The sequence below is a fragment of the Meleagris gallopavo genome, chromosome 19 (genome assembly GCF_905368555.1).
Source record: "Meleagris gallopavo chromosome 19, MGAL_WU_HG_1.1, whole genome shotgun sequence".
NCBI classification, from domain to species: Eukaryota; Metazoa; Chordata; class Aves; order Galliformes; family Phasianidae; genus Meleagris; species Meleagris gallopavo.
Window position 1 is genome coordinate 6291391 of NC_139422.1, and position 14113 is coordinate 6305503.

Here is a 14113-nt window from a genome sequence, read left to right on the forward strand (position 1 = left end):
TAATCTTGATATTTGGTAAACCTTGCATTTCACTGCTCAAGTTACAGAGGACTGAGAAGATTTTATGCAGTGATGTCACAGAAATTCATCACACCTCATATCTAACAACAATGCACTCCTAAAGATGCACAGCACTTAGCTACGAGTTTCTGCTCTTACAAAAGTAAGAACACGTTTACTGAAGTCTGTAGAAAATGCATGAAAAGCCAACCAAGTCTGTATATTCACCTGTTGGCTTTTTACAAAGTTTCTAGCACATAGTAAGCATGCTGACACGCTGAGCTGAAACAACAATATTTCCTCTGAGGTAATTGCTACATCCCTCATCAACCAGCTCCAAAGAAGAATTTCATGGTATCATTTTTATTTCTGTCCCAACTACTTACTGGTTAAGCAGCCAGATGCACGAGAAAATCGCCTCACAAGACCAACATGATTCACCAGGTGGTCCTCCAACTCCCTGTCTTCCCCAAAGGCATCCTTTTTCTGGCCCACCAGAAAGATTAAGTCATCCTCCTTTGGATGGAGCTGCTTTGTCAAATCATTTTCCTCAAAATAACCTACACAAAAATACATTTTAAAGTTAGAACTGTAAAAGGAAATCAGGCACAACTACTTCCCGACTAACAAAATGCTACAATTAACATGTTACATATTTCAGTAACACCTACTCGATAGCTGTTGGAAATTCTCAGAATCAGTAATCTTCTATCAGGCAAAGACCTCAGTGAAGCAGCAAAGTTTTTTTGCTGTTACTGCAATAGTGGGCATGTGCCTCTTTGTGGCGAGGGAGAAGAAACACCTCTCATTATATAAATTTTCTCTCACTGCAGCTAATTACCCTCCTGTTCCCCTACTGGCTAGGTACAGCAAGCTCACAGTCTACATGACACATCTGCTAATCCATTTTTCCATAAGGTCTATCACCAGCCCATTAAGATCATTTTGCACTTTCCTATGGATAGAGAAGAACAATATTTCTTGAAGCTGTCACACCTGTTCTCATGTCAGACCTTCCTCACCCTGCTCTGTATTTTTGCCTTATCTCTCACTACTTACAAAAGCCATGTTTAAGAAAAACTCTTATCAGGAAATAGCTAAAAGTTGCTAAGCCCAGTTCCTGATTTATGATACCCCGTCTCCTGTGCTAACAAGCATAAATTTAATCATACATTTACATTTATTTAGCAACCTTTCCCTCTTCAATGAATGTGTGTACTCCTTCATGCACTCCTTCGCAGAAGTTCATATTGTTCATGTTTGATAACTGTGGGCATTGCTCAAGCCCTCTGGATTAATTTCCTACTCTGTTCAGCATTTCCCACCCTCCATCCTGTTCTGCTTCTCAGTGCCCTTGTGAAAACAACCTATGTGGCCATTTTAACCTATGCAGCCATTTTGTAAGAAAGTTATAAATTCAGTCATGGAAGTTTCCACTGCAAAAACACAGTCTAACTCTCACAAAGCTACAGACGAGATTAACTCCATGCTGCAATCTTCTGAGCCATGTAAAAGCAGAACAAGTCAAGGATTGTTTTATTTGCTAGAATAAGAGGAAGCAACATTCCAAATGAGTAAAACTATCCCAACACTATACAAATAACTTCTGTACTGAACCAATCATGATGAAGCACAAGTTCCTTGCAAAAGGCTTATTTCTGTTCTGTACATTCTGTAAAGCACAAATTAAAGATCCTTTCAGTACATAAAGCAAATAAGAACTTCATACATTTGGTGAAGCAACCACAGTAGAAAAGGTAAGAGGAATAGAGATGAGACCCCTTAGCAGTTACATGTCAAGAACAGATAGAAAAACTAGAGGTAGCAATATCTGGATTCCTACTACACTGCTACTCTAATTCCACGACTCAAGACCGCACTTTCAGAGCTGAAGAACCATATCAGTGAACAAAATGTATCACATTCTAAGAAATAAGTGAGACAATACAACTTAAATTCACTCAATACATCTGTATCTGTATTTTGAAAATAAAGATAAATTGTAGAGAAAAAAAGTAAATCATAAGCCTACCTTCCTACAATTATTTTAAATTGACATGACACTCAATGCATGTGTCAGATGCTTATTTCTACCTTTAGGTACTTTGCTTGTTATTAGGCACTGTCTACCTGAAAATAAAGACTAAGTCCCATTTGAAAGCAAATCAACACAAAACAAAGAGATCACACCAAACACCACACTTACCTATAAACTCTGCCGTATTCAAATCCGCACAGAAGTTCTGTAAGTAGAAGCAGTAAGTCTTGTCTTTCATCTTCTGGTTTTCTACCCACTCTTGTGCCAGCTATGTATTAGAAAGTAAAAGCTACATAAAAACACTTAGAAGGATTTAGGGATTCAGAAGAACAGCTCATCACGACTCCAAGTGCTGTCGAACACAAGATATATGCAGCAAGCAAAAATGCTTTTACTTTTCCTGCCATTTTAAATACATCTTTCTTACACAGCCCTTTAAAACAAACGTGAGTTTTTCTGCCTTGCATCCTCATGCATGCCAGCATTATCCTGGTACTGACTTAATTTTTTTTGGTCTTACTTCAACTGGAGAAGAAAAGCAATGACTAATCTTAAAAACATCATTTTTAACTAAAGGAACACTGTGTTTCCTATTAAAACTATTGTATAGAATTCTTCTGGAAAACAGTGCTTTCTAGATTAACCTACACTCATGTTAACTTCTCAGCAATGACTGAAACTTTTTTTTTTTTAATAAACACAGAGGATGTCATTGAAAAACCTGTTTCAAAAAAAAAAAATTGCTGTTTTTAAGCTTTAAACGTTACAGAGGAACAATTTGTTTTTTTTAAATATTCCCTATTGCATGTTGTTGGGAATGCGCACGAAAAAGCCTTGCCCCAAATCATTCCTGTGTTCAGATGAGTATCTCAACCAATCAAGAACATTTTTGTAATGTAAACAGAAAACAGTTTTATATCTCTTTCCAAAATTTACTAACTATGGCTGATTAAAACAAACTAAGAAAAACTTACTGTTTCAAAGGCATTTAGCATCATCAAGGGGAAAAACGTATTAAAATAGTCATTGTATCCCTGAAACCTGATGGGAACAGAGGCGACTACAGATTGTAGGAGAGTATTTGGAGGTCCAAACTGCATGGAGTTTGCAAACATTTCATAAGTCCATTTCAGAACCTCCTTAACAAAAATATTATGATCGTGCTGCTGAGCGCCAAGAAAAGAAGAAGAATGCTCTGCTCGGACAGGCCGTCTGGAAATATTCGAAGCATTGTTGCTCTGTGTATTTCGTGGCTGGAGAACGTTATTAGAAATCTGAGGCTGAGGAATTTTACTGGAACTTGGAGTCTTGCATGTTTGATTTCTTGTTGACGTAGCCTTTTCACTCGGTGGTCTCAACGCAGCAGGTTTTGCAACGCTAGCTCTGCTTTTTAAAGCTTGTGGTTGTTTTTCAACATTTTCAAGATCTTTGCTGAAGGCTGCATTTCGTGAAGAACTTACTGAGCTGAAAATTTTAGTAGTGGAAGGTTTTCTTGGTGGCAGGGAAGAAGGCTTCGCAAACAGGTGATCTGATTCTGAACTGGTAGCCGAATGCTTGCTACAGCAGTCTCCTATTTTTTCCACTTTTTCTGTACAGTCTTTGTACTTACATTTCACAACAGTCAAGGGCTCATTCTGCTGAAGGCTTTCAGTGCTATCTATTTCCATTTCCTCTGTTCTTGTAGTAGCTATAGAACCGTCTTTAGCATCTTCATCCTGTGAACACAATTCCATATCCACAGGATCTAACTGAGTTAAAAATAAATCGTCATCATCACTGTTTTCATCTGGTTTGCACTCATTTTCTTTTGAAGCTGTCATCCCAAATTCAGGCTGGACGATGCAGCCTTCTTCTGGTTTACCTTTAGCATCTCCAACAACTGCAGCAGAACATGGACTTGAATCCATAAGTGCAGGAGGAATCATTACATCACAGTCTTTTGCTTTGCTTGAGTCTGAGCAACTAGAGACAAGTGTAGTTTGCACAGCCTCCTCCACAGAGACGCTAGTGATACGTTCTCTCTCAGACGGATAAAAGGTCTCTCCTGTTTTTTCTTCTCCTTGCTTCTCTACAGATGGTTCATCAAGACATTTAGCCTTTTGTTTGACAGACTTTGTATCCGTTGTGCTAGCTTTTTTGCTTCTATCCTCAGAACCCCTTGAAATATTTTTCACTCGAACACTTTTGCTGAGCCTTGTTTGCTTTAAAAACTGAAGGTCTTGGCAAGCCAGCATTTTTTTGTTAATTTGTGTAGATAAACTCGGATGAGCAGTTCGTTTAAGTTTCCCCCTCTGTGCAACTCCAACCTTTCCTGCAACTTTACCGTAACTACGCAGTTGAGCCAGACTATCTAAAGAGCGCTGGGATAAATCAAATGCTTTGCGGGGTGCCTTTTTCAGACCAAGCTTTTCCACTGTTGATGTTGGTGCAGGACACTGCCGAGCTTTCTTTGGAGGAACAACAGCAGGCGTTGTCCTGCCAGGATGAATTTTTTTTAACGTACTTTGAAGTAGTTTTTTAGTTTGCGTTGTATTCAGAGCTGTTGCTTTAGGACTTCTCTGAATAGTTCTTGCTACCTTAGATTTAGCTATATTTTTATGTGGGCTCAGAGTACTTTTCTTAAGTGCCAGCTTTGAAGCTAATGAGATATTGGATGTAGAAGCTCTGGGTTCCGTCAAATCTGCATTCGGAATTAAGTCTTTATCAACAGTAGTTTTGTCAGTAGAATTCTCCACTTCATCTTTCACATTTTCTTTAGCAGAAAATTCTTGCAAAGCTGAACTAGTTACTTCTGTATTATCAGTTTCTTTCTGATGAGAAGTATTTATCTCCTCCCCTGTCCAGTTTGTTCCTTTTTCCATGGCATCATCACTTACATAATCTGTATCATAACCCCATTCATTTGTGTGATCCTTCAGTAAGCCATCTGAATGACTGCTACCAACTGATGTTGAAGGACAGTCTTGTTTATATTCTTGAGTATCTTGCCAAACTGAGAAGACATCAACTTCTGTTTCAAACTCGAAGTACTGAGAGTCACAGTCTTCAAGTGGCAAGGGAGAGTTTGGCATCTTTGATTCTGATTCGCTATCTGTAACATCATGCTGCATTTCTGATAAAGGTTGCTTTTCAGGACACGTATTTTCATTAATTTCTTTTGTTTTCTCCTTGACAGTAACACTGTTTTCTTCGTCGGAAGAGTCTAAAATTATAATGATTTTATTGCCATGGCTATCCGTATCACAGAGAGTCTGGTTACTCTGGGCATCGTTGGAGGATCTTACTGCACTTTTCACTTTCCTTTTAACATCACATGTATTATTATGCATTGAACTTTCCTGACTTGACTGTGACGGAAAATTGACGCTTTTGGCATAAGCAGCTAACGACAATTTACTGAGATCTTTATCGAGCTGGGAGTTTGTTAAAGTATTATCTCCAGAAACCATCCTCACAGAATCCTCCTCTTCCTTCCCCTCTGAACCGTTTTCTCTCTTGAAATATTTTGAGCATACTATCAACCTTTCACTTGATTCACATTTGATTGCTACTGGACTGACTGGAAGAGCAGTGTTGGACATATCTCCCTTATTTTCAAAGCTAGATGGAACATAACCACTCACTGAATTTTTAACTGTACAGGATGTCTTTGAAATTTGACTTTTACGGTCACATTTCACTAGGTCTCTTAAATTAGGCTGTTCTTGGTCTTTAAGACAGACAGACTTCAACAACAAACTTGAGTCATCTTTGGTGGATACGTTCTGCAGTGCGGTGTCACTAATATTTGCAAGCAAAATACTGTTATCTTTGTTTCCTTGCATGCCAGGTTGATTTTTAGCAAAGCTGAAGCAGTCAAGTGGCATCTCTTTTTGTTCCTGGTTGTTGGAGACCAGCCCGTATTTAAAAGCACTTTTCTCCCACGTACTTTCAGAACTCCTTGAAATATTTGCTAATTCTCTGTCTTCATTTTCACCCACAGCGTTTACTCCCTGATGCTTGCAACAGTCTTTCCTCATACACGAACTACCAGTGCAAAACACAGGTTGCTCTGCTTCTGAAGCACTTATTGCAGAACCACAGTTTTTCAAATCCGCTATTTGAGTTAATAGTCTAGAGTGCCCTTCAGTATTGTGTGTCTGAAAATGAAGATGCCCAAGTGTATGCACGTCTTCTTTAAACTCTGAAGAGGAACTAGGAGACACTTTTCTTCCCTTTACATCTGAGCTGTAAACATGCTGTGGAGAATCAACACTAGTTTGAGCAGATAGATACATTGGTGATACGGCTTCTGCTTCCTGTTTGTTTTCCAACACTCCACTTCTTCTAGAATTTGAACTCTGAATACTTGTATTAAAGCCCTGATAACCCACATCACAGTTCCCTGACATAAGATCACTGTTCCTATTTTCCTGAACTTTCCCATGCGTTTCTTTTGCAAATGATTTCTGCAGGCATTTGCACTCCTGAGTTATCAAGTCCTTAGGCTCCTTTTTAATATTTACCAAGAGGCAGTCTGTAGAGGTCAAAGATTTTGAATTTTTAGATGAATCTTTACAATCCTCTTCCCAGGCACTATTTCTGCCAGCGAAAGAGTTATCTTGACAACGTCCATCCTCACCTTCCTTTGATATGAAGGCAACTGGTGAACAAAGGTTCTCTCTGCCATGCACACTCATCTTATAACCATCACCAGGTGCACTCTTCTCTTGCTTCAAAGAAACAGTGGGTAAAGCTGTAGAGTTCGCATTGTTTTCCACAGATGCAGACACATTCACTGCTCTGCTCTTTAAGTTTCTTATCATCTGCTTTAAGCATATCTGTAATTCCTGAGTTTCTTGGATGTTCAGCTGCCAACCTAAAGATAGATTTCCTCGCAGAAGGAGATTGAGTTTGTCTAAATATTGCTTGCATAGTGCATGCTGACCGATCTGATAGCCTTCTCTAAGAAGGCTGCGTATCAACTGCACACAAGCATGCTGCACAGAGTTAGAAGCCTGTAAAGATATTGTCGATGAACCTCTTGCATAGCTGCCAGCTGCTTTTTCAGTACTCCGAGTAAATGCAATTGCTGGAAGCTTAGCACATCTCACCACTGCTTCCACCCATTCTTGAGAGCTAATCCACAGCAAATGCAGGCACTTTTTGTTTCTGTGTAGTTCAATAATTGACACCAAGATCAACAGAAAAAATTCAGAAACTTTGTCACACCGCTGGATTCTTTCATTGAGAATATCCTTGATTTCCGAACAGAGGTAGTGAATGACCTCTCCTATGTATGCCACGCCCAAGTCCTTGAGATCCATTAGTGACTGAACAAAAGGGATGAACCACAGAAACGTGCTGTCATGGACACGCATATCTCTGCCAATATCAGATTGAAGCACATTAGCCAGTGTTTGCATATCTTCATACATGTTGGGGCAGTAGTCCGGACAAATAGCAGTTTTCCACCCAGTGTCCTAAAAAATAAATTAATCATGAATTATGATCATTATTCACATCTTCACAGCTCAATCTGCCTTTGTTTTCCTAGCCTGTTTTTTTCTCACATAGGGGATCTGTTATTAGTTAACATAAGTGAAAATCTAAATGAAAAGAAAAAAAAAAAATCAAACTACTATACTCAAGAAAAAATATTTCTTAGATTAACTTATGAAGCAAATGTAGAACTGTATTTCCTTTTTTTTAATAAAAAAAAAAAAAAAAAGTATTTTAAAACCTTCCAGAGATGTTTTAACAATGACATATTTTAACCTCAGAAAACCAGCTATCCTATATTTTAAGTCCTTTGTTTCTCTGTATCTAAATTGAATTCAGAGTTTTCCTTTAGGTAATGATGTTTGCCTCAATCTCAATACCAATTTTAGTTTTAGTAGAATCTCTGCCTAATTCATAGACGCGTTCTTCTCTTTTGCAGCCTGAAAGTACCAGAAAAAGAAGAAAGTGGCCAGACCTGCTGCTGCTTAAGGCACACAATATTGACTTCATTTTTTTTTTTTGCAACAGTTATGAAAATTAGTAATAGAACATATTCCCCTCTATTTCAAAGATGATTTAAACTGACACTGTCATTCAGTGGTCAGAGTTTAAAAAGCAAATAAAAAATATAGTTGTTATACCTTTTGAGGCTTTTCTGTGTTATAAGTATATACAATTTGACTGCAAGTAACCATTTCATCACCATAGTCTGTCTTCAATTCAGATTTCGTCCTAAAAAGAAATATTAACCATTACAGATTCCACACAGCTAGCAATCAGAAAGCCAATCAGCCAAGACACAGACTTCACTTTTAAAATACTGACCATGTCACTATTAGAAATTCTCCTAGCTATGTTTTATCACTGACATTAAAAACTGTGAAATCTTATTCTATCCTGCTTGTAAAAGAGTGGGAAGCAGAGAAGGGGGAGGAACAGCCTCAGAAAAAAGTTTTTCATTAAGATGTGGATTTGACTGATTAAATAGAACAAACATTCAAAGTCAGTTTTCTTTGAATTTTTGATCCCTAAGTACAGCCAAATTATGGCTACACTGGCATGTGGTACTCATACGTTCACTCCAGCAAGAACAAGAAGCAAATAGTGATGTTACAAAGTAAGGCTTTACTACCTTATCTGAAAAGCATACAGAAAATGTATAAAACTTCTGTGATCATACAGTACCTTTTAAAAAAATCTAGAGAAATAATCCAGACTTAACATGAGCTGAAAGTAAACTCAAATCAGTCATCATATGAAACTACAATAAAATCTAACACAGCATCATCCTATTGAAAATTCTGGAATTCCCATCATTCTATCAAGAGTCTCAGATGTGGCATTTTTCTTCAATCTTAAGCGTGAGCTGGTTATGACACTAAATAAGCACTAAGTTAGCAGCCTTCCTGACTCAGAAAAAAAAATCTGAGTATACCTGAGATATCAAGTAATCAAAGAGAAGCAAGCACACACTTTTTTGAGATTGGAGATGGCCTACTTCAACTTTGCATTGCTTGAAGTTGTCAGCACCTATTTTTCTCCTTGCCACTTCCCCAACATAAGTTAAGGCAGCACTGACAAGGAAACAAATACCAAGCTGATATTAAGATCTCTGGAGGCACTTAAGACCAGGTGGGATGGGATCCTGGGCAGCCTGACCTAGTGGTTGGCAACCCTACCAGTAACAAGGGGTTGAAACTAGATGATCTTTAAGGTCCCCTCCAACCTAAGCCATCCTATGAACATAAAGATTGTCCTATTCCGATAACAAAAATGACCTATTATTAAAAAAAAAAAAAAAAAGAAGCAAAACTTACCTTATAAAGCTATTGCGTATATTCTTTATTTCATTTTTATAGCTCATACTGTTGATAATTGTTTGAAAGGCCTGGACGGGATCGATAAGCTGACCCCATACTTTAGATCCAAGCTGATCCAAAATAACCATGAAACAATGCAGCGCTGGCCAGAAGGGGTCAGTGGAATCATCTGAAACAGAACAGTAATATCGGAGAGAATTGAAATGCAAGAGTTCTGCACGTTCCTGGACCAAGGTGAAACTGATTCTTACTGGGACTTTTGTTCTGTGTTTTTTTGTTTGTTTGTTTAAAATGAAATTAACGTAGATTTAAACTAGTTGAGTAGGTTCCAATTACGCTTTTTAACCCCAAGTAAAAAAATAGGAAAAAAAAGTTGGCTTAAAATTTGTCTGTACAGAAAGATACTGATTATGCTATATTTGATCAACAGGTACCTGGATAAATATCATTTATTATACCATTTCCCTGCTCTGTTAATCCAAAGCAGTTCTTAGTCAAGAACTTATACCTCTAGAACAATTTATTCTTCAAATTTAAGATGGAAACCATTTTCTTGCCTGTGTGTTTATCCTTCTTCATATAAGGTGATACCATATCCTCAACAAACGTACTATGCTTATAAATATCTTCATAAAGGAAATTATTTCTCTAAAGGGCAGCTCTAGGCTTCAGCTCATGAGCTTTTCTAGAGCTATGCCATGGCACATAGGCTACAAGGATGGTTCAAGAGCTGCAAGCCTAAAATCTGAAGTCTAAATAAAAAAAGATGCAAAAATCAGTTTTTTAAGCAAGTCCAAAAAAGCCAAAAGGTGTTTTGTGATTTTAGTGCTAAAAATTCTAACTTTATGCCATAGTGAAATGTTCATTTCCATACAACCTGTGAAAATGATGTGGGAGAAATGATCAGTTTTGTTCTCTTAAAGCACTAGTATGTTTTCTCTTATTAGGAGTTTGTCATGTGTCACTTTTCAGTATTTGTCAATAGAGTCCAAATACTGCAAAATATTGATCATCTCCCAGGAGACAAATAAGCCTCAAAGTTGAAGTTTTGTCATCCCAGTATTACAATGCTAAAAAAAAAAAAAAAAAAAAAGTTACCATCTGCTTCTTTCTCCATGGTGTGAAGTATAGACTGCATGAAGTCATTCTGTTTGTCTGGGCCCAGTAACAAGGAGTCCATAGCTTGTTCTTCCAGCACTGTTAGCAACATACAAATGCCTGCAAGAAAACCATCTTTCTGTACATTTCTGAAAACTTGTTTTAAGTTTCATCAAATCAAGGATTTTCCAAACGCCACTACTGCTATAACACTCAACCTAAGAGATCAGCAGCAGCATTTAACTACCTGAACTACTGCAGATGTGCAATGTTTAGTTTCTCCATTTGAAAAGCTCCAAGAGAAATCATATCTGCTTGAAATAGCTCAGACTTGAAACAACTGCTTACCAGACAAGTTACAAGTACAAGGCTCATTTCTAATCAGAAATACTCACCTAGCCAATAGTTCTTGTAGTTGGTATTATCATATAAATGGGATGGCAGAAGAATGAGTTTTCCCTTTTCAATCACTGAAGATCTGTAAATATCTGGACTCTCAAAAAGCCCCAGTTCAATTACTTTAAACAAGCAAGTCAACACTTCCTGTAAGTCATAGTAATCATCCCTGTCAACCTTCCCTAAATTCCTTGCTGTTAGGATGGCCCAACGACGAATCTAAGGATTACAACAAAACACATACACAAAAAAATAAAAAAAAAACAACACAAAAAAATTTCAAATCTGTTCTAGCGTTATTAAAAAAATCAAGCTTTACTGAACAGGAAAAGTAACTTACCACTTCATTTGGGTGTACCAAAAATAGATAAATTCCTGGGTATTTCTCAAAAACCTGAAAGGAGGTGCGACTTTCTTCCATTCTGCATAGCACTTCTACACAAAGCTCACCTAAAACGAGAAACATATTTATAATAAAAACAAACTTATAAGCTCACGAAACAAACAAACAAACAAACAAAAAAATCGGTACTCTCGTTTATCCACTATTTGCTATTTTTGTCTCCTTCAGTGCAAACAACACCATGCCTTTCCAACTACATGCTAGAAGATACATACTGACTTTCTCATGCAGCAGGAGATACGGGTATTTCAGCACTTCTAGAAGTGGCACTCTCAGGTTATTCTCAAAATCTGGGCCAACATAAACAGGCAGCTGTGTCTCTCCATTCTCATCCACTATAAACAATTCATCATCTTCTCCAGCTTCTTCTCTTACGGATTTTTCAATGTGGGCTATGAGACGAGAGGTTTCCAATTCCAATAAAACCTATTCAGTGTGGGAGATGGAAAAAAAAAATATATCAAATTTTAAATACTGCTTTTGCAAAGGGAGTCATTAAGAATATTACTACAAGCAGAAACAGACCAGATTTTCAATTTTTGCAATTTCATTTTGCAAAGTTTCTTTCTTGGCATGGTATGTAACAAAATTTTGAAGTGGAATTCAGCTTGTGCAAATGACAACATCCTCACTCCAGAGATAAGATTAAAAAGTCATTAAAGAAGAGAAAAAGAGTGACATTAAAACTTCAAGCATTTTCGTAACTCAAACTGTTCAAATTATTATTTCAGGCAATAGGTAAAGCACAGCATACAGAAGGTAATGATACCAGAAAAAAAGACATATTCAAAAAATCTTATTTTCTCATGTATTCTGTGACATAATAGCGAAAGAGTGAGAACATAAACAATGTCAGCAGAACAACTGACCTGCTGAATATTTATCCAAGATTCTTTCCTTACTACATTAGTCATCTAAATTAACTGCTCCAATTAGAAATCAAGGTCATACCCCACAATCAGACCACGCAGAAAGGCACATTCAGTGGCTCAGTTACCCCACTTAATTCCAGCCTTTATAGAAGTGGGACTGCCCTCCAGAGGTATGCATTTTTGTGGACTTCTGAGAAATCTCTTTATATAAAGAGCAACTATGATTAATCAGCTACAAATATTCATTTGGCGTAGATAAGGACACCACATACGCAAATATGCTTTTCAAAATACACAACAGGATGCTAACGAGCATCTTAAAGTAACAATTTTGAAGCACCCTTCATTGATTTTAAGTCAGTTCCCCATTGTTAAGGACTGCCAGAGACTCAGACAGGTACCTTTGCCTCTTGATTTATTCAGATAATCATCAGCATACATACTAAGCTACAAACACAGAGGTAGAGTCCCAAACTTGGATTGTCTACACATATCTAGATAATGGTTAAAGGTTAAAGTTATACACACACACACACACACACACACACACACACACACACATCGTAACAGGTGGGCTCAATCTCTATTCCCACCAAGATCTTTCCCAGGGTCCATTTGTTTGCAGTCCCTTTTTGCACAAGTCAAAAGTCATGAACTTATCAGCTTATCTTCATCCCTTCGTTTCATGGTACGCCGTCTTTTCAACACCCTGTTCATTCTGTTGTCAGCAGATTCTTCAAGTTACCCACTATCTCTTCTTCTATTCTATCTGATGCTTAGATTTTGGCCCAGCCTTAACCTGAGGCTATACAGAGGAGAAGGCCAACAGTCTCAGGACGACACGACACGGCCTTGTGAGCAGTTTATATTGTGACTTCTGTACTGGAACACAGATGGGTTTTATCCAACTCTGTTCTTGTTCCCTTTTTGGAATTTTAACTTATCTCCTACAAAGTCCCCCACGAGCTTCTACGATTATGACTGTTTGATTCCCAGTAGCACTTTTACTTTCTTTCCCGTTAATTCCTATCTTCTACACACACGCAAAAATCAGAGCTCTGAAACTCAAACATCGTAGGAAACTGTGAATGAAAAATGAAAGCGAAACAAAAAGAGGAAGAACTCAAAACTGAACTGAAGCCAATACTTCAGAAGCAGAGCAGTTAATTTGCTTGGCATACAATCTCTTGATTTCCTTCAAGCTGTAATTTCTAAATCAGTGACTTTAGTTATCACTGATTTGAATATATGCAAAACAAACAGGTCTTCTCTTATGCTTTGCTCTATGCAACCAAGTGCAATAAAACAAATAAGCAAGGTTAAAATTCAACATACCATTTTCCTCAGTCATTTTAACACAATTCCTGCAAAAAGCTTCTCTGGATACTGAGGCCGAGTCACTGAAGCCCCTTCTGAAGTTTTCCTTCAGTTTTAAGTTCTCCTTACTAAGTAAAGGTTGAGAGTCAAAACACTCCATTACCTGATGCAAACTTGGCAATTTCTCCCTTGCTTTGTGGTATTCAACCACGCACTCCAAGCAGTAACAGAGGTCATCGTTGGAACCTTCAAGATCTTCTGGGGACAACTGTTTAGAAGCATAGCTCTTCAGGTATTCAGTGGCATCAAGACCACTTGGTGTACACCATCGACATACATTCATTCTTTAGAAAGAAAGACAATGAGATCAACAAAAGACAGAGTGGTCAAGTATTTCCTTCCAGCCATAACAGTTGTTTTAGATAACGTAGGCACTTGCAATTAAACAAAGAAACAAAGCACGTGAAAAACATTATATAAAAATTGCAGTGGGCAGTTTTCTATATGACAAACATTAAAAACACAGCCAAAGCACTACAAAAAAGTCACATTATACAGTCTTCATACTGTTGAAAAATCCAATTAATTTGTCAGGATGGCTTTTCTGATAAAAACAGATTTTATTCACAATTGTAATGGCAGGCATCCTGCAAGCAGGAGCATGCTTGCAGAAACAGTGTTATTTCTT

The 14113-nt window shown here is 37.6% G+C and overlaps 1 protein-coding gene across 2 annotated transcripts in view; it reads right to left on the reverse strand.

Annotated features, from left to right (window-relative positions):
* The window catches only part of SETX (senataxin), a 28267-nt gene that overhangs the window by 12616 nt on the left and 1538 nt on the right, over positions 1-14113 (reverse strand). The window contains exons 2-11 of one of the 2 annotated variants that reach the window (XM_010720933.4): positions 13589-13769; positions 11452-11662; positions 11174-11283; positions 10833-11052; positions 10438-10557; positions 9337-9508; positions 8161-8251; positions 3013-7500; positions 2207-2306; positions 387-560 (exon numbers count right to left, since the gene is read on the reverse strand). In XM_010720933.4, the coding sequence (XP_010719235.2) occupies positions 387-560; positions 2207-2306; positions 3013-7500; positions 8161-8251; positions 9337-9508; positions 10438-10557; positions 10833-11052; positions 11174-11283; positions 11452-11662; positions 13589-13768 (5866 nt within the window). In that variant the 5' untranslated portion in view covers position 13769. Of the gene's footprint in view, positions 1-386; positions 561-2206; positions 2307-3012; positions 7501-8160; positions 8252-9336; positions 9509-10437; positions 10558-10832; positions 11053-11173; positions 11284-11451; positions 11663-12187; positions 12233-13588; positions 13770-14113 lie in introns of those variants that run through there. The other variant, XM_085239528.1, reaches the window with a different exon arrangement.